Source organism: Notolepis coatsorum (assembly GCF_963971535.1).
Source record: "Notolepis coatsorum genome assembly, chromosome: 17".
Taxonomy (NCBI): domain Eukaryota; kingdom Metazoa; phylum Chordata; class Actinopteri; order Aulopiformes; family Paralepididae; genus Notolepis; species Notolepis coatsorum.
The window spans coordinates 25,372,933-25,393,823 of NC_140181.1; the positions used below are offsets into that span (position 1 = coordinate 25,372,933).

The window sequence follows — 20,891 nt, forward strand, 5'->3', positions numbered from 1 at the left end:
ATTTAGATTTAGAAATTGTATGTACAAAATATTTAGCTGAATTTGATGAATGATGATGATACATTTTAAATTGCAATATAAAGGTCACTGGCGATTAGAACTTCTGTGTTCTGCTGGGAAAGACCGTTCATCACGGCATACAACTTGGTTTAATCCAAAAGTCCATTCAGAAACGTTGTGTTATGAAATAAGACGTTCTGGGAGGCCTTGGTGTGCCGACGCTGTTGACACGCCCACTACGCAAAGTGTGCACACACACACTCACTGCTCTGGTCACGCATTCCACTCAACTAATAGAAGATATGGCATCAGGCTATGTTAGAGATGACCAGGTGTAGTCAGCAGTAGTTGACCTATGTTAGAGATGACCAGGTGTAGTCAGCAGTAGTTGACCTATGTTATAGATTACCAGGTGTAGTCAGCAGTAGTTGACCTATGTTATAGATGACCAGGTGTAGTCAGCAGTAGTTGACCTATGTTAGAGATGACCAGGTGTAGTCAGCAGTAGTTGACCTATGTTATAGATGACCAGGTGTAGTCAGCAGTAGTTGACCTATGTTATAGATGACCAGGTGTAGTCAGCAGTAGTTGACCTATGTTAGAGATGACCAGGTGTAGTCAGCAGTAGTTGACCTATGTTATAGATGACCAGGTGTAGTCAGCAGTAGTTGACCTATGTTAGAGATGACCAGGTGTAGTCAGCAGTAGTTGACCTATGTTAGAAATGACCAGGTGTAGTCAGCAGTAGTTGACCTATGTTAGAGATGACCAGGTGTAGTCAGCAGTAGTTGACCTATGTTAGAGATGACCAGGTGTAGTCAGCAGTAGTTGACCTATGTTAGAGATGACCAGGTGTAGTCAGCAGTAGTTGACCTATGTTATAGATGACCAGGTGTAGTCTGCAGTAGTTGACCTATGTTAGAGATGACCAGGTGTAGTCAGCAGTAGCTGGCATAATTCAGCAATAGATATGTAGGTAATAACAATAGATAGTAAAGTGTATTTAGTGATATATGGCATAAGTACGCAGGTCGGGGATGGATGACGTAATTCTACAATAAACAGCCGGTGTAGCTACCAATTGATGGTTATCGGTAATAATGTGCAAATCTAGTCCTCAATTCAGACACTGCTATTTGAACAAATAGCTTCATCTGAGAGAGCGCTGTCGGAGCCTACAGCCTACTCTCTTGTTTCACTTTCATCAATAATGAGGAACAGTGTTGTGTGTTACTGCCCTCTTGTGGTGATCAGAGGACACGGCAGGTTATATTGTTCTTCACATGGATGACAGACTGGCTGTGGCTCGGGACACTTTGCGCTTCTTGTCTCCCTTCATGTCTGCCCACCCAAGTGTTTTATTTGTATGTGTGTGTGTGTGTGTGTGTGTTCCAGACCAATGAGAAGGGCCAGGTTGTGACCAAGACGTCTCTACTGAAGCAGATGGAGGAGCTGATAGAGGAGCCTGGCCTGACCTGCTGCATCTGTAGAGAGGGCTATAAGTTCCAGGTACTGACACGCCACAAGCACACTGGTTGGTTATCTGGCTGGCTGGTTGGTTGGTTGGTTGACTGGTTGGTTAGCTTGCAGGCTGGCTTGATGGCTGGTTGACTGGTTGGTTGGTTGGTTAGCTGGCTGACTGGCTGGTTAGCTAACTGGCTGGCTGGTTGACTGGTTGGTTGTTAGTTGGCTGGCTGGCTGACTGGTTGGTTAGCTGGCTGACTGGCTGGTTAGCTGGCTGGTTGACTGGTTGGTTGTTAGTTGGCTGGTTGGCTGGCTGGTTCGTTGACTGGTTGGTGAGCTGACTGGTTGATTGACTGGCTCCATTTTAGATTCAAATGATTCTCAGATTACTAACGTTTAGTTTTTAAATGAAGTTTTCATATATTCTTAGTTAATGTTTTAGTTTTTTCAACGGTCTTGCATGTATGTAGTTTGTTGGTAGGACCTAAAGTGTCCACACTGAAAACCCAGTCGTTTTGAGCCATTAGCTGTACCCCTGGATCACTCCATGAGTCTTCCATCCATTCTGCCCTGTGTCTCTCTCTCTCTCTCTTGTCCAGCCCACCAAGGTCCTAGGGATCTACACCTTCACCAAGCGAGTGGCTCTGGAGGACTTTGAGAACAAGCCCCGCAAGCAGCAAGGCTACAGCACTGTGTCGCACTTTAACATCGTCCACTATGACTGCCACCTGGCAGCTGTCAGGTACCAGCCTCGGTCGTTATTTTTTATTTTGATCTTGTACTTGATTGAAGTTTTAAGTTTAAAATAAGTGAATATGAACCTACACAATACAGTTCAGCCAGAATACTAAACCAGATAAGTGGTTAACCACATATGCACCGGGCAAAAATGGGGCAAGTTTTGCACAACACGCCTAACGATTGCATACCCAAAGTAATTTGCGATACTTTATAGCACATGCATGAGTCTGGTCTCTTTTGAAAGGAAACATTCTGATCTTTCTTCCACAACAAGGGAGAGTGCAATCCTACCTGAGAGGTAGGAGCTGGAAAACATAACGGTTCCATAACCTGAAGTCCAAAGTTTATAACAATCCCACGGAGAATTTGTGATTTACAAAGGTTTTTGTAATGTGTGTACTGTACCGGGCCGGCGTTAATTCGGCATGATTATCCAAAACGGCCGTCTGCTTCCATTGATTCCGAGGCTCTAGTCAAAACAAAGAACTTCCCTGGCTTCTCGTTGCTTTCTCGTTGCGATCAGCCCCCGCATGGGATAGCGTTGGCTCCAGAATTGTATTGGCTACAAAGGTGGTCAATCATTTTCGCCATCAGCAGTGACTGGTCCGTTCAGGACCCGACCAAACCGGATGTGGTCACTTGTCCGAATGGCTTGTCAAATGACGCTCGTCGGATGTTTCGTCTTGTAACTCGAGACTGGAAGCCAGTAATAGGTTGAGTGGTGTGACGATCGAAAGGCAGAAAATTCAACTTTCCAACAATGTATTGGTTGATTGGCGAAAAGGCAGCGCTAGGCCGACAGACGAGGGCAAAGTGCCTCGACGTGTGCGTGTGTGGTGGCCCACCGTCGGGCTATCCAATGCTTAAGTGGTGTTAAGTAAGGTTTACTTACTTACTGACTTAATGCATAAACACACACGTATGCCTGTTGATTTCTTGTGTGCCTCATATGCATCCCTTTCCCCCTTGCGGCAGGCTGGCTCGTGGGCGAGAGGAGTGGGAGAGCGCTGCTCTCCAGAACGCTAACACCAAGTGCAACGGGCTGCTTCCTGTGTGGGGGCCACATGTACCAGAATCGGCCTTCGCCACCTGCTTAGCTAGGTAACACACACACACACACACACGCACACTCACACACACACACACACACACACACACACACACACACACACACACACACACACACACACAGTTGCTGACCCATATGGACGAAATATCATATTGCCATTATTTCAAACCTACATTATGCAGTGCTTGCATCCTGTGGCCTTGAGAGGTAACTGCACCTTGTTTAAACTTGGGAGGATAAGAGAAGACGGCGACAAAAAGTAAATGTCTTCTAGCAAGGAAACGTTGGTTATATTTGTGCTCTAGAAATGAGTAACCATATACACCCGTTTTAAGTTTTCAGAGGAACGATGTTTTCAAACTTTATTATATAAAGATGGTAAGTTAGAGTGTTGTGTTCATTCATAGTTAAAGACAGTAGAGGTTGAGTACTTTATTATATAAAGATGTTAAGTTAGAGTCTTGTGTTCATTCATAGTTAAAGACGGTAGAGGTTGAGTGCTTTATTATTATATAAAGATGGTAAGAGTGTTGTGTTCATTCATAGTTAAAGACAGAGGTTGCATGCTTTCTGGTGATATATCACATTCACACTCCCAAGTTATTTAGATTAACTTCGCAATTGCAAATATATAGGCTGTCCAACTCATTTCAAAACATACTTATATGGTTCTTCAGTGCAAGGGTTCAAATGAGATCATAGCATTATGAGACACTGGCTGCCCGACTCGAGGAGCTCGTATGGGCAATTTCACTGTTTCATGCATCATTGTTGGGAGGGTTTTCTCTCAAACATTTGTCTCGTATTATTATGCATCTGTGGGACTCTTCTCAGTCTCTCTGTCATTGATTCATGATGTGCATTTAAAAAAGCCCATATTGCAGTCTTTGCAACATGTATTTTACAGTCTTTCATGACTAGGAATTCCCTATATTGTTCACCACCGACACATGTACACATAGAAGGCTGTGTATACATTTCACACATCTGCACCCACTGAATAGATAGATGGATAGATAGAAAGTTACAAATAAATAATAATAAATAAATGAATGACTTGCAGAGCATGACTCTAATGTTAAATCCTGTCTCTCCCCTGTAAGGCACAACACATATCTTCAGGAGTGCACGGGGCAGCGTGAGCTGACCTACCAGCTCAACATCCACGACACCAAGCTGCTGTTCCTGCGCTTTGCCACCGAGCAGTCCTTCAGCGTGGACACAGGCGGAGGAGGCCGAGAGAGTAACATCCACCTCATCCCCTACATCATCCACACTGTGCTCTACGTTCTCAACACGTATGTGGCACTTTTTTTTTTTTTTACCTATAAAGCCATTCTGGGTTGAGTACCGTGTTATTTATCTGTCTTGCTGACCAGAAAACAGGGCAAATATGGGTTGCTGTCTCAGGACACTATACTTTTAGAGCTCATACTGAATTAGGGAAGAAGACCTTTCATGTTTTCTGCACCATCTGCATGGAATATCATGCAAGATTAACTTAAACTCCAGGATCTAGTCACTCTTAATGAATTTAAACTCCAGGATTTAGTCACTCTTAAATTGTCCATAGGATAGTGGGGTATTGATTTTTATTGTGAGTTGAAGATCATTCCAGGAAGCTGGTGCATCAAAACAAAAGGCAGACATACCAAGTTCAGACTGAACTTGTGGCACCTTAAGTGTGAGCCAATCATTTGAGCGGGTCAGATAAGGTCCATACTGTAATTCCAATGAAGCATGTTTTGGGGTAGTGAGTTCCAGAGCCTGGGGCCCGCCCTGGAGAAGAGCTCTGACACTGCGGAGGTTGGACTTGGGGGTGGAGAGAAGGCAGGCTGAGCTAGATCTGAGGGACCGAGAGAGGCGGGAGGGAGAGTAGGTCAGTGAGATATGGGGCGCCAGTCGGTGAAGGGCTTTGTAGGTGAGGACCAGGATGTCGTAGTTGATCTGGTGAGAGACAGGCAGCTGATGGAGGTAGGGAGACCAAGGTAATCCCCGGAGTAGTAATACGGCAGACGGCAGAAACGAGAACCTGCAGGTGGTTCCATGATGAAGTTGGTGGGTGGCAGTATCTAACATGATTCTCTATCCCTCAGCAGATATCATGATATATAGCGATATTGTTTATATCATGATACTAATCACCCCCCCCCCCCCCCCGCAGCACGAGGGCCACGTCCCGCGAGGAGAAGAACCTGCAGAGCTTCCAGGAGCAGCCGTGTGAGAAATGGGTGGAGAGCTCATACGATGTGGACGGGCCGCACTACTTCACCACCCTGTCCCTGCACACCCTGCCCCCCGAGCGCTGGAGGAGCCTCCGGGTCTACTTCCTCAGGAGGCTGCTGGTCGCAGCGCACGCACGCAAGGTCTCAGCGGTCTGCACCAACAAGTAGGACATACTCTCTCTCTCTCTCTCCTTGTTATTCCTCCTCTCTCTCTCTTCATTATTCCTTCTCTCTTTCCTCTGTATTCCTTCTCTCTCTCTCTCTCTCGCTCTCTCTCTCGTTATTCCTCCTGAGATAAGGTGGGAAGCCACTTGAATTAGGGCTGCATGATGTGTTTTACATTTATTTTATTGTCATTGCGATATCAACTTGCAGAAATATACACGGAGCGCAACGAGCTGTGCTTGCTAACAGTTTCTGTCTGTTGTGTTTTTCTTTTTAAATGTAATGTACCGTAATTCCTCTAACAGTGACCGGTATTCAATTACAAACCGGGTCTCTATTAATGGCCGGGTGCGCTCTTGAGCTAAGCAATTATAAGCCGACCTCCTAATACAAGCCGGGTTACTAATATACTGAGCTGCATACTGAGCTGCTATGGTAAAGTTACTTGATTTCACTTTGAAAACGTTGAAATGACCAGTGACCACCTGTAATTGCACTGTTTACTATTTCATACAGTACTTGGTTTCAATAAATGAACCCAGTACATTTTACTGGGTTCAAACTGACACAAAATGTTGATTTATTCATTATGATCTGTTTGAAAATTAGAAATATAGGCCTCTCTCTTATACATGCCTCCTCCTAATAAAAGCCTGGTACCCGCTACAGTTTAAGCAAATACAAGCCCGGGTCACTATTAGAGGAATTATGGTATGTTATGTCTGCCTTTAAGGATCCTCCTGGTTATGTCTAGCTGTTTTTAATGTGTCCGTCTGCTCTGTTGTCTCCTCAGACTCACAGACAAAGCACCAAAGGAGTACGCAGTCTACCGCTCCCCGCTTCTGTTCTGGGGCCTGGTGGATCTAGTCTATGACATGTTCAGGGTATGTTGTCACATTTACAGATTTATTATGTTTTATACTATTAATGTTATTATAGCTTAATATTATTGTGTAAGAATGTTGTGTTAAGTCCAACGCGCACGGCGACCGATTTTTTTAAGCGAGGCGACCGACAGAATTGTATCTCTTCTATTGTTATGAATGAGACAACCCACACGGCAGGAGATTTTCATTTGTAATATAAATTAATTTATCACTACATTCATTGATCAATAACCTACGTATTATTACCATGTTACTTATGTTAATTATTAATTAACAGGAACAATTTAAATAAATAACGTTAGTTGGAGATGGGATGTGTGTGCTAATTTAAGGCAGTCAATGAGTTGTGCTCTCTCTAGAGTCTAGATAGATAGATAGATAGATAGATAGATAGATAGATAGATAGATAGATAGATAGATAGATAGATAGATAGATAGATAGATGGGTCGGTCGGTCTATCCTACATTACGCGCAACCAATGAGTCTATCTGACAGCCACGGACCGGTTTAATGGACCTGAACGGTCGGGTCGCGTGTATCGCTTCCGCAACGGAATTCGGTTTCCGGGTTCCTCTGATTGGCCGCGACGCCCACGTGACCCGCCCCCCCTATCCACCGCTCTGCCGCGGACTCGCTCGCTTCCTCAATTTATACGCATGGAAGTATTGACTGAATGAATGAATGAATGAATGAAAACTTTATTTAACAGATTGCAGAATGGGTACAATACAGTACGGCTCAATACACACAATTGTTAAGGGGATGCAGACCTGAGAAAGACGTTTGTCTTGTTTACATCAGGGTCCCCCATTTTCAATTCATATAGAACGACTACGCCGTAACAAATCATTAAAAAAATATACCGTTAACTGGAATATGTTGTGCCTTTACACATATGTTGGATTATGTAATTGGTTTGTCATGACAAACAAATAAAATATCAAGTCGTCCTATATGAATTGAAAATGGGGGACCCTGATGTAAACAAGACAAACGTCTTTCTCAGGTCTGCATCCCCTTAACAATTGTGTGTATTGAGCCGTACTGTATTGTACCCATTCTGCAATCTGTTAAATAAAGTTTTCATTCATTCAGTCAATACTTCCATGCGTATAAATTGAGGAAGCGAGCGCGTCCGCTCGCTCTGCCGCGCGCGGCAGCGGTGGATAGGGGGGCGGGTCACGTGGGGGTCGCGGCCAATCAGAGGAACCCGGAAACCGAATTCCGTTGCGGAAGCGATACACGCGGTCGGGTCTGGTGTGGGGTGCTAAGCGATTGTCATTGAGCGACAGCCGATCGCATCGCCAGGCTGACGTCGCTCGCCCTCCGTGTGCTTTAGACTTTAGGCTCTTTATATGGCTTGATGGTGTTTTGTACGTTTGTTTTAGTTCATGTGAAGTCGATATTAAACTAGTAAATTGTGGGGACATTTGTGGGTTAGTTGAGTTGGCAAAACTACCATATAATTCTGTAATGGTTAAAGATGACTTTCAGTGTTGAATCTATCTAACTGTGTCTTTGCTCCCCCGGGCGTGCAGAAAGTGTTGAATCTATCTAACTGGCTTGTGTCTTTGCAGAAAGTGCCCACCAGCAACACAGAGGGGGGGTGGTCCTTCTCGCTGGCTGAGTATGTGCGTCACAACGACATGCCCATCTACGAGGCATCAGAGCGTGTGCTTAGGGCCTTCCAGGACGAGCTCATGCCAGCAGAATCCTTCTCAGAGTTTCTGGATGTTGTAGGTCTGTATTCACACTGAGGCTGTCCTCCACTAACCGTTTCGTGGCCAACCACGTATATATATGTTATTGGGCGTCATCCTTAACACATTGGTTGCCAGCCGGATATGTTGATTTATCGCTTGGATGCCACCACGTTAATGAATGGGAGGACGAGCACATTTGCGAACGCATAAACTATATCTTAAATTATGGCTATGTGTCTAATACACCCGTCGCTTATCAATGACTTGCTTGCAGTCAACATGTACGAAACGGATTGTTTTTTCATCAGTACATTTCCATTTTATACCGTTTTGAATACGAGTATAGTTTCGGAGAGTTCTAGTCATTTCCGAGAAATTCCGCGAAAATAGCCATTTAAAACACGTTGTCATTTTACGGCTGATTTATGAATCGTTTTCAAATGAACGCTAGATTATCGAGAGTATTTGTGTTCTTATGCACGATACAAAAGCGGGCTGAAAAATAATTTATTCGTGCCGCGCTCTGCGCCTAACGCCACACTCGCACACACGTTGTGAAATCTGTGAAAAACAACTCTGATTAACCCAAAACTGGTAAAATAGATTCCTTACCTCAGATCAGATGTTCTGCAAAAAGATTAATCCAATTCCTGATCGCCATTCCAAATATTTTTTTTGATCCAACGTTATAGTCCGAAACGCATGATCCAAGCTGCTTCTAGCCTCGCCAGTGTATCTGGTAACACGACACTGCTTGCCAGAGGTGGGGAAACCCTGGGGCGGAGTTTTTCTCTGATGCACTTTTTCACTCGATCAAATCCAATGATGTGCATTACCATCCGGGAGACGATAGGGGGCGGTATTTGCCCTTTTCGAGCTCAGAGCCATTCCCAATGATAATGTCAGGCTGTACGGATGAAAAATGAATGGATATCGCTAATAAAAGAAATAACGATTAAATAACGAGAAATCTCGTTATTGGCAACCAACGCATGGCGGCCAATAACGAGATATCTCGTTGTTGGCACCCAATGTGTTAAACGGCCAACCACGTATATATACGTGTTACCACTCTGTTTTGCTTTTATTCCATTTTAATATCCTACTCAATGTCACTGAGCTGTATGTTGGCTGGAAACAGCATATCGGGACTCCGAAAGTGCAGTACCGGCCAGATCCTGGTATTGGCGCTGTCTCGATAATGCAGTTTCCCTTGTTGCAGACCGGGTGTCACTTTTTTTTCACTCCGGGTTAGCTTCTCTGTTAGCCTGAAGCGAGGGCTTTACCCGATCGCCTGAATGTTGTTGTAATTAGGGCTGGGCGATATGGCCTAAATATGATATCACGATATTTTCTGACCTTTCGGCGATACACGATACACATCACGATGTTTTTCTTTTTTACCCCAAACAATTCATTATGAGGCTTACCAAGACAGTATTTGAGTTTGCAAGCTAACATTAAAGACAAAATAAAATACCCATGCATTTAGCATTTTTATATTAGATTTAGATTATTAGATTATATATTGCATATGAGATATTATATGATTTAGATATGAAATATGATGAATTGAAAATGGGGGACCCTGATGTAAACAAGACTAAAGTCTTTCTCTGGTCTGCATCCCCTTAACAATTGTATGTATTGAGCTGTACTGTACCCATTCTGCAATATGTTAAAGTTTTAAATCAATCAATCAATAAATAGCATTTTAGCATTTTTATGAAACTACTGTATATATGTATGTCTCTAAATGTTTTGATGAATTGAAAATGGAGGACCCTTATGTAAAAAAGCCGAAAGTCTTTTTCTGGTCTTCATCCTCCTGTACTGTATTGTACCCATTCTGCAACCTTTTAATACAGTTTTCATTCATTCATTCTGACGGAAACATAATCATTTTGATTGACAGTCGAGTCTGCCAATGACGTCACACCGCTTGCACCCGCCCTGCTGTTCTTAGCACCAATCGGCAAGCGTTTGACTTCCTGAATGTCCCGTGTGCTAAACATCAACAAAGCTACTAACGTTAGCTCCCCGCGGCCGTCGAGTAGGAGACCAGTGCTTGACTAAATGAGGCATAATGATTTTACTACAACGAATGTTATAATAAAAGCCTTTCCATACATCTGTCTGATTGAAAACTTTATTAACAGACCGCGGAATGGGCATATCTCAGCACAGGCTGAGATATGAACGAGTAACGTGTGGACAGATTGACGCGACACAATCCTCTTGGGCAAAACATCACGATATCCACGATACGTTGAAAAAGTGTATCGTTAATGAACTGTACCCGATATTTATATAATATCGTCATATCGCCCAGCCCTAGTTGTAATAACGAATGCCGTTATTGGTAATCAATAAAGAAACGACTTCCCCCGCCCCCCCCCCTTCATGCATTCATGGTGGACCATGATACCGATCATATGCATTTTGATTTTTAACTCTAGCTTGTGTAGGGCTGAAACGCCATCGATTTAACGTTATTAGTTTAGCGCCCTATAACTAGCTTTGCAGGAATTACCCCAGAACATTTCGGTATATACCGTAATTCCTCTAATAGTAACCGGTATTCAATTAAAAACCGGGTCTCTATTAATGACCGGGTGCGCTGTTGAGCTAAGCAATTATAAGCCGGCCTCCTAATACAAGCCGGGTTTAATGTATAATTTTTTTTAATTTTTATTATTTGCAGCTGAACTTGACTGTTATTAGCCTAACTGTATATAGGTCTATATACAGGTATTTGAATGGGCAATAAATAGGATGGACCACAGTATTGTGGTAGTCTACCTCAGTTGAAGTTAAAGTTAAATTGACACTGTGTTGATGTTTTTATGGTATTTACCATAGGCAATATATTTAGTTATTGTTGTTATATGCTGGCCTGGCTGTGCAGTAAATACCATATAATGGTATGGTGTTAATGTTTACCAAGAGAGTAAGCCTACCTCAGAATTGTATAAAACGAAGTTGTTATTATTGTGATTGCACTATTTTCCTTTTTTTAACCTTTTTTTGACCACCTGTAATTGCACCGTTTACTACCGTATTTCATACAGTACTTGCTTGGTTTCAATAAATGAACCCAGTACATTTTACTGGGTTCAAACTGACACAAAATGTTGATTTATTCATTATGATCCGTTTGAAAATTAGAAATATAGGCCTCTCTCTTATACATGCCTCCTCCTAATACAAGCCTGGTATCCGCTACAGTTGAAACAAATACAAGCCGGGGTTACTATTAGAGGAATTACGGTAGTTCATATTCATGACGCTATAAAATGGGAACGTATTGATGAGAAAAATTATTTCTTTATGGCATATTGAAGGGACGGTTTATACTGTCAATTGACACTGACAATGACAATGGACACATAGCAATAATATAAAATATAGATTTAGCTCTACAAACAACTTCACGCACAGTGAAAACTGAAAAAAATTCATATGATCGGTATCATGGTCCACCATGAATGCATGAAAAGGGGGGGCGGGGGAAGTCGTTTCTGATTATTGATTACCAATAACGGCATTCGTTATTACAACAACATACGCTGATCAGAGGGTTGGCTATAAGAACAAGGCCCGATCAGGCTGAAATTTACGTTAAATCGCTCTTACCTGTGGCCGGTTGGATTCCAAAAAGAATTTCCCAGTTATTGATCGCCATCTGGTAGATCAATATGTCCATTGGTTGATGCTATATTTCTTTACTGCATACTGAATTCGGCGTCGCAATAAGTATTCCAGGCGATCGGTTGAAGCCATAGCTTCAGGCTAACAGAAAAATGTACGCGGATTGAAAAAAAAGTTACACACCGTCTGCAACAAGGAGTACTCCATTCTCGAGACAGTGCCACTACCAGGATCTGGTCGGTACGGCACTTTTCCGAATCCCAAAGGCATTTTCCAGCCAACATACAGCTCCGTGACAACATCCGGGATATTAGAATGGAATAAAAACAAAAACAAGCTTAACACATATATATACGTGGTTGGCCTTCAACGGTCTGCTCCGAAACACATATATACACGTGGTTGGCCAGGAATGTTTTAACTCTCATGCTTATTCTATAATAGAGCTTAACTCTCAGCCTTATTCTAGAGTTTAACGCTGTGTTCCCTTTCACAGGTCTTCTATCTGATATTCCGGACCCGGATCTGTTCCTGCAGGATTTATTGAACTCTATGCCCTGATGGCAAAACCTCATCTCACCCACACCCACCCACCTAACCAGACCCCCCCCCCCCACCCAAACCTGCAAATACCATATTTTTCTCTACACACATACACAAACACACAAAGTACACAACACATGTCCTACTCACTTTGCCCCCCCTCCTATATGGCATCCTCAAATTAATTTAAAGCAGAGATTATATGTGTAATTTTGGGAAATTCGTCCATTTCTGACTTGGTTTCTGTAACATTTAACACAAACAGTGTTATTAAAGAGGAAAGGCCCCCAAAAAACTAAACACAATTCACTTCTTATTCCAACAAACATAGCCGGTTCATTTCATGTTGGAACGTGGCCAAAACCTTCTCCTACGGCTGTAAACAACATGGCCAACCTTCTCCTGATGATGTAATCGAGAGACACATTTCTCGAGCTGGTCGACTAACCGGTAACGGGAGACACCGGCAGCACCTGGGTAACCGGTAACGGGTAACAGCACCTGGGTAACCGGTAACGGGAGACACCGGCAGCACCTGGGGCAATTTGATCTTCACTAGCATTACAATGAAATACAACTCATCTGCAAAGTCATTCATTAGACCTTTTTCTATCATACAATGTAATTGCTTGAACTTGATCAATTCGGGTCTTGTTAGTGAGCAAGACACATTCTATTTATCGGAAATCGTTTTCTTCTCAAATCACAGATTTACGTCCACTCAATGGGTCATTTGCACACACAAAAAAATGTGATGAAGCAGCTCTAGGTTTTGTCTTTATGATGTCACAGATTAGAGCTTTGGCGGAGAATTATTCATGTTCACAAATGTTGATTGAGCTGGTTTAGATCAGGAATAATATATATAACTGTATATTTAGAGTGGGTTTTCACTTTAAATCCCCTAATGTTTGGGGTGTAATCTTAAAGTAACTCAAAAAAAAAAGAAGTAAAAAAACGTTTTGGGCTTTGACCCACTACCTATTAAGAGTGACTTTTATGTTATCTTGTTATACTTTTTTTGTTGGTTGAAGTTTTTTTTTTGTTTTGTTTCTTTCCAGGGCTGTGAGCTAAGCTTTTATAAAAAAATGCCCCTGGTGTTTTTCACTGTTTGGTCTTCATGTAGGTTTAAACTGGAATGTTTGAGTGACGGGCAGGAAAATAATAAGTTTTGATTTATTGCCTGTGTACTTTTAGTAGTTCTTCAATGGCCAACAGAAGTTTTTTTTACCAAGACATCCCTTGGTGACAAAGTAATATTCAGACTTGTGATCGATTCCATCTGTTGTGATGAAACCTCGGATCTGTCTCCATTGACAATAAACGGACCTGCGTTACACCTTTTTACAACTTTTCTTTTCTTCAACTAATGTTTTAACTTATTCTCACCCAACAACACATCATCAACACTCTGTTTCTCTTGGGTTTCTCCTTGTTCTTTGGCTGTTTGGTCACCCCCCCCGCTGTCATCAGCCCCCCTGAATAGCTTTCTGGTAAGAAGTCAAGGTGCCGCTATGTTTTCACCTGAGAATCAGCTCTTCTGACATTTAGACGGCAGTTAGAACAGTCTTCTTGTAACTCGGAGCTGAATGCATGGTGTGCAGTTTGATCCTCAGTTCTTGTTCATTCTCCTCTTTCCTGCTGCTACAATGTTCAAACTGTTGCTGGATGTCTGCTTTTTGGATTCACCCATACGATTAATAAAGCCGTAATAATTCCAAATCTGAAGCCAGGTGATCTCTTGTTCTGTTTCATCTGTTTGGAAGTTGATGTTTTTAGGGATGAGTCAGTTTACATGATCACACTTTTCATTCACTTACATGGGAAATCATGTGCACAAGGTTGGTTAACAGCCTGTTGATCAGGGGTCTCAAACTCGCGGGCCAATTGCGGCCCGCAGGATGATATTTTGCGGCCCCCTACTGGACATCAAAGTGTAGTGTTAATGCGGCCCGTGCGCAACTGTTTGCAGAGTCGTTGCGCGAGAGTTGGAAGTTTTATTTATTTTATCACTTGTAGGCTACCATAGCGCAGGCTCATGACAGCAACGTTATGTTAGTGACTTGGTTGAAACGTGATTCCGGAGTGATATCAAGTAAAGTGGAAGCAAATGCATCCTCGCTATCTCTCTCCTCTGCGAGCAGTGCTCTGCATGTCCGGCTGCACTGCCACTGCCTGTGTCTGTGTACGGGTCTGGTCCAATCACATACGCGTCCCGTCAGCGTTTTTCCCCCTCACCCACAGTCTGCGAATCAGAGGCAGAGTAGGGAAGTAGGGCGGGTCTTCACGGACTGCATGTCGTGTCTCTCTTTCAGTTCAAGTCGGAGCAGAGTTTACAGCGCATCTACAGTAAACTCGCTCCCAGTTTTATCTCTGAGAGATAAATGTAGCTATTAGCCTATTTTCGCCAGCAGGCAGCCAGCAGAAAAATATGGCATTTTCAAAGATGGTCAGTAAAAGAAAAGTCGACTGCAATTCAAAGGTGAATGGACGGAAAAATATGCGTTCACGCTGAGTGCCTATTGCTTATTAACAGCGAAGGAGTGCGCCGAATGCTTCCGCGTTTTCCCTGATTGGCTGCGACACGCCCCGCGGTCACATGGTCACATTGTCACATTCTTGCACTCCTCCGCTGTTAAAAAGCAACACGCATCCTGAGTCCCAGCCAGGGGCGTAGCTGGAGATTCTGGGCCCCATGAAAGAATCAATTTGTGGGCCCCCAATCTATTAAAAAATGTGGGGCCCCCAATCTATAAAAAAAATTGGGGCATTTATTTATTGATGAAAACGCATAATATGGTTTTTACCTATTTTTTTTATAATACAGGCAATTATACTTTTGAGTCATCTACATTAACTTACTTTAGGATCATAATAATAAAACCATATTAATAAAAAGATAATAATAGTGTTCTCTGGGCCCCCCCCCCCCAGTGCTGGGCCCTTGGAATCATCCTAACCTCCCCCCCCCCCCCCCCTGCTACTCCCCTGGTCCCAGCACCAAACCAATTATGTGACTATGCCAAGAAACGGTAGCTATTTGAAAATAATGTATGACTGAGTAATGGAGACCATGTTTGAAGGCAAACAAAAGCAAATCCCCCTCAGATCGCACAGCAACCAGAATAACTGAAATACTGGCTGGTGATTTGATTAAACAGCTTTGTGATAGAATAAAAAAAAATGCACAGTGCATTTCCATAGCTGTGGATGAGTCCACTGACACCACTGAGAAGCCTATGTTCTGAAGAACTGTTCATGTTCTGAAATGTTATTGCTAAAGATTGATAAGATTGGATCAGTTGTACTTTTTTTTTTGAATACTTGAACCCCTTTTTTTGTGGAATATTTGATGCGGCCCAGCCTCACCCAGGTAAATTGAGTTTGAGACCCCTGCTGTAGATGATGCCTGCAGTGATTTTAGAAGGTTGGTTATACAATTATTGGGTAAAGAGAACTGAAGAAACAGACCTCCCTGAAGTTTCTGGGCTTACTATTATATTCAAACACTATTCTCTTGTTTATTTTAAATGTACTTATCTACACCTACAATGGTATTTAATCGTATCTACACCTTCAAGGTAGCTGACACACGCATACAGTATCTTAAATGGGTTAGTCCAACAGGCATGTGGCTGCCATTGCTTATTGCACAGGCAATGGATAGACTATTTTAATGCAGGAGTGCATTTGGGGGTGGAGGCCAGCAATAACCAACTAATAAGAAACTATTCTCCACCATCAACCACCTCCTCAAACCCCAAATATCACTTCACTCCGACTCCTCTGAGGAACAGTGTAGCAACTTTGCCACCTTCAGGACCAAAGTTGACACCATCCGCTCCCTCTCTAGCCCCTCTGCCCCTCCAGTCCAAACAGTTGACCCACAGCTGGCGACTACTCAACCTCTCTGCTGCTTTTCAATCACGCAGCGAGAGGTTGAGGAAATCGTCGGAAAATGAAGCCTTCCACTTGTATCCTGGACCCCTTTCCCTCAGCCCTGGTGAAATACAATATTGTCGCTATGAGCCCTCTCATCACCAAGGTCATAAACCTCTCTCTCCAGGCTGGCCATGTCCCCTCTGCCCTTAAAACTGCAGTCATAGGCGAGCTCCCGTAGCTCACCGCGTACCTCGGCGCTATTTCTGCGTCGGGGACAACCGTGCTCGTCACGGATTTGGGGTACACGAGTTCGATTCCCTGACCCGCCGTATTTTCTCAGTGTCTTCCCCTACTCTACATCCCATTCAACCTGTTTCTGTCGGTCATGCTTGACCAGAAAAAGCGATAAACGCTAAAAAATAAAGTTAAAAAAAAAACTGCAGTCATAAAACCACTAATTAAAAAACCCTCCCTAGACCCGGAAATCTTGGCCAACTACAGACCCATATCCAACCTCCCATTCCTGCCCAAGGTGCTGGAGAAGGTAGTTGCCGCTCAGCTTCAGGACCACCTAAACTCGAACAAACTTCTCGAGAAGTTCCAGTCAGGTTTCCGTTCTGGCCACAGCACAGAAACGGCCCTGGTCAGGGTCACCAACGACCTACTGATGACTGCTGATGCTGGCTCTCCTTCCCTCCTCATCCTCCTTGACCTCACAGCAGCTTTCGACACCGTCGATCATGACATCCTCCTCCACCGGCTTCAATCCACCATCAGACTTTCAGACTCTGTCCTTGATTGGTTCAGATCTTACCTCACCGGGAGAACGGAGTATGTCTCCTTGGGAGAGGCAAGGTCTGACACCCATCATGTCACCTGTGGTGTCCCACAAGGATCAGTCCTCGGCCCCACCCTATTCACCCTCTACATGCTCCCTCTTGGCTCTGTCATCAGCCGGCATGGAATATCATTCCACTGCTACGCTGATGACACCCAACTCTACCTAAAAATAAATCCTACCCATCCACAGTTCTGCCATCTTCCACTCTGACCACCTTCCTTGAGGATGAAGCACAACTTCTTACAGTTAAACAGTTCTAAAACTGAAGCCATTATTATTGGCACCCCACAGCAGGTTCGCTCATCCACCATCACCACCATCACTTTTTCCGGCCAAAACATCACCCTGTCACCAACAATCACCAACCTAGGGGTAAAAATGGACCCTCACCTGACCTTTGAGGCGCACATAAATCAATTATACAAAAACTGTCTACCACCTTAGTAACATCGCCAAACTTCGCCCCTCACTCACTCTGTCAGATGCCGAAAAGCTCATCCACGCCTTTGTCTCCTCCAGGCTGGATTACGGCAACGCACTCCTCATCGGGATCCCTAGCAAGGCTACAATGTATCCAAAACAGCGCTGCTAGGATCCTGATGAGAGTGCGGAAATACCACCACATCACTCCCATCCTCAAGTCCCTTCACTGGCTCCCTGTCTCACTCAGGATTGAGTTCAACGTCTCCCTGCTCACCCACCAATGCCTCTATGGAAACGCCCCCCTATACCTCAAAGAACTCATCACCCCTCACTCCTCCTCTTGACATCTCCGCTCTGGCAAACCACCTCCAGCGCCCAAGGACCAATCTCTGCACTATGGGAGATCGGGCTTTTTGCTCTTCTGCTCCCAGTCTGTGGAATGCTCTCCCTGACTACCTGAGAGCACCACAGACTGTGGATGCTTTCAAGAAAGGCCTCAAAACTCCCCTTTTTAGTAGAGCTTTCTGTTGACTTTTTATCATATTTTTAGCTCCACATATGTATGTTATGTTCTTTTACCAATATCTTTTATCAGTTTTATTTATTCTATGTTATTCTATGTTTAGTTTTGCCTATTTTTTATTCCTTCTTTTATTCTTGCTAGTTCTTATGTTCTTTGAACTGTAACGCTTTGAGATTTGCCCCGCAATTGTAAAGCGCATTACAAATAAAATCTATTATTATTATTATTATTATTATTATTATTATTATTATTATAAACATATTTAATATGAGAGTTAATATGCAGCACCACAAACCACCTCTGCTGGAGAACTGACTCCTGCACGGACTCTGGCACATTGTTATTATTATTGATAGAATAACATGTCTCACTTGTCATGTTATTATTGATAGAGTAACATGTCTCACGTGTCATGTTATTATTGATAGAGTAACATGTCTCACGTGTTATTGTGTTATTATTTGATAGAGTAACATGTATCACCCGTCAGTTATTATTATTTATAGAGTAGCATATGTCTCACGTGTCATGTTATGTTATTATTGATAGAGTAACATGTCTCACCTGTTATTGTGTTATTATTGATAGAGTAACATGTATCACCCCACCGTCAGTGTTATTATTTATAGAGTAGCATATGTCTCACCTGTCAGTGTTATTATTATTGATAGAGTAACATATGACCCAGAGTGCTTGTATTATTTTGTATCTAGTTTACTTCCCACGTTGTTTTCCCAAAAATAAACAGGCGTTGGTTTTTTTTTTTCAAAAAGAGGCGTGGCTATCACAAAGAAGTGCTGACGAAGAGGAGGATGGGCAGTGCGTGTAAAAAGGGTGATGATATCAAGCGACCATCATCGACTAGCTGGATGATATTGTAACGGGAAACAAACGAACGGTTGCAGAATAAATGGATATAGTCGCGTATATGTTTAATTAGGCTGGACCATCCGAGGGCTTCAATAAGATCATTATCAAGGTGACATAATGGTTCTTCGTAATTTTTCGTCAGCAAGCAACAACATAATTATGCAACGGTCGCCCCAGAATCGACTCATTCATCATATCCTGCAGTAACAGCCTCCTGGCAGCTGAAGGGGTGGTGGAGGACACACGGACACCGTGGGCGTCTGACTTGAAAAGCCGAGCAGGTCGATGATTTATCTTCTGTAGTATTATTATTTTTATTATTGTTGTATTCATATGGAAGCAGTATGAATCCCCTCCACGCCGCAGAGACCTCGTCGTCCTCCGGTGTCGCACCGGGACGACAAGGCGGCACCCCGGAGGCCACCGGCGTCGGTCCTGCTGCTGCGACTCACCACGGTCTCCGTAACGATCTGGGCTCCAACATCCACGTCCTGAAAACACTCAATTTACGATTTCGCTGTTTTCTTAACAAAGTTCACGACCTGGAGCGCAGGAACAAACTGCTGGAGGCGCAACTACAACAGGCGACAGAGCAGCGTCTGTTCAGAACCTTCTTGCTGCGCGAACAGGCGACCCAGACCGACTACTCCCGGGACCTGGGCGCCGGAGCCCCGCAGGAGCAGCCGCCGAGCCCCGGTGCACCGTGGAGCCTCACCCGCAGCAGGCAGAGGCATGGAGATCGATTCAGCCCCGCCGGGGGTTCATGGAACCGCCCTGGTGGGGTCTGTGTCGGGGTTCAAATAGACACGATCACCCCTGAACTCCGAGCCTTGTACAATGTTTTGGCCAAAGTCAAGCGTGATAGAGACGAATACAGACACAAGTAAGCGAATTATAATGTTTGCATGTGTTGTTTGTAGGCCTGTATCATCCCGATGCCTAAAACACCGTTTATTATAGCAGTTCCTTTCCAATTCATGGCTACGTGAAAGATGTTCATACTCACAAATATGAACGCGCATGTTTACGTATGTGTGTATTTGATTCGATTCGATTCAATGTCATTGTTCAGTACAATGACAATGAATTGGCATCTAACCATAGTGCAAATGTAACGGTAAATCGCATTAACAATGTACAAGTGAATACATGTGATATATAACAAGCTACTGAGTAATATATGCTAAAATGGTGTACAGTATGTTTTTGTACTGTGATAAAGCCTAAGCCAGGTATACTGTACATTATACTATGGTAGTAAGTATGGGATAAATACAGATAGTCAGATATATAATAGGTATATCCAAGAGTTGTAGATATATATACAGTAGCATAGTATTATTATACATGACTATCATACAGGTAAGTAAACTGATATAAGGGTAGACTAGGATGCGGTAGGTATTTATGATTACAGTGCAAGGATGTTTTTTGTAATTTGTGTAATGTGTATTCGCCTCAGTCATAACTCTACATTTCTGATTCGATTTGGATAACATTTTGCGCGTAGGTTGACGGTCGTCCAATGACCTGAATTTTTTTTTTTAAATATTTTTCAAATCGGTCAATGACAAGTATTTTATTAGAATGGATTTCCACCATTGAAATAAATATTGAGGATTAACCTACATGCTTGAGGGCAATACAACAGAAGTTCACAGATCTGCCTGCTGACTGCTTGCATCAGGGCTGCCCTGAATATTTTTTTTTTTTTTTTAAGCTTCTGAACCAATTTTATTTATTTTTTGGATCCACTTTTTCTCCCATTTTCTATATTTTTTTCTCCCATCCCAATTCCCATCCCCTATCTCGAACGCTGTTTCATGCCTCCCACAAGCCGGCTGTAATGTGGACGAAGCCATACATTGCAAGAGTCCCCTCCGGTACTCGAGGTAGCAGCCGT

The 20,891-nt window shown here is 43.3% G+C and overlaps 2 protein-coding genes across 2 annotated transcripts in view; both read left to right on the forward strand.

Annotated features, from left to right (window-relative positions):
• ubr4 (ubiquitin protein ligase E3 component n-recognin 4) overlaps positions 1-13,788 on the forward strand; it is a gene marked incomplete at its 5' end in the record, with an annotated part of 168,808 nt that extends 155,020 nt beyond the window's left edge. The window contains 8 exon segments of the mRNA XM_084333706.1: positions 1,396-1,509; positions 2,064-2,206; positions 3,181-3,306; positions 4,378-4,572; positions 5,439-5,663; positions 6,458-6,548; positions 8,130-8,292; positions 12,403-13,788. Of these exon segments, the coding sequence (XP_084189832.1) occupies positions 1,396-1,509; positions 2,064-2,206; positions 3,181-3,306; positions 4,378-4,572; positions 5,439-5,663; positions 6,458-6,548; positions 8,130-8,292; positions 12,403-12,467 (1,122 nt within the window). The 3' untranslated portion in view covers positions 12,468-13,788.
• Positions 13,789-19,000: 5,212 nt separating this feature from the next.
• The window catches only part of iffo2a (intermediate filament family orphan 2a), a gene marked incomplete at its 3' end in the record, with an annotated part of 34,930 nt that continues 33,039 nt past the window's right edge, over positions 19,001-20,891 (forward strand). Inside the window, exon 1 of the mRNA XM_084333390.1 lies at positions 19,001-19,871. Within this exon, the coding sequence (XP_084189516.1) occupies positions 19,333-19,871 (539 nt within the window). The 5' untranslated portion in view covers positions 19,001-19,332. The remainder of the gene's footprint in view (positions 19,872-20,891) is intronic.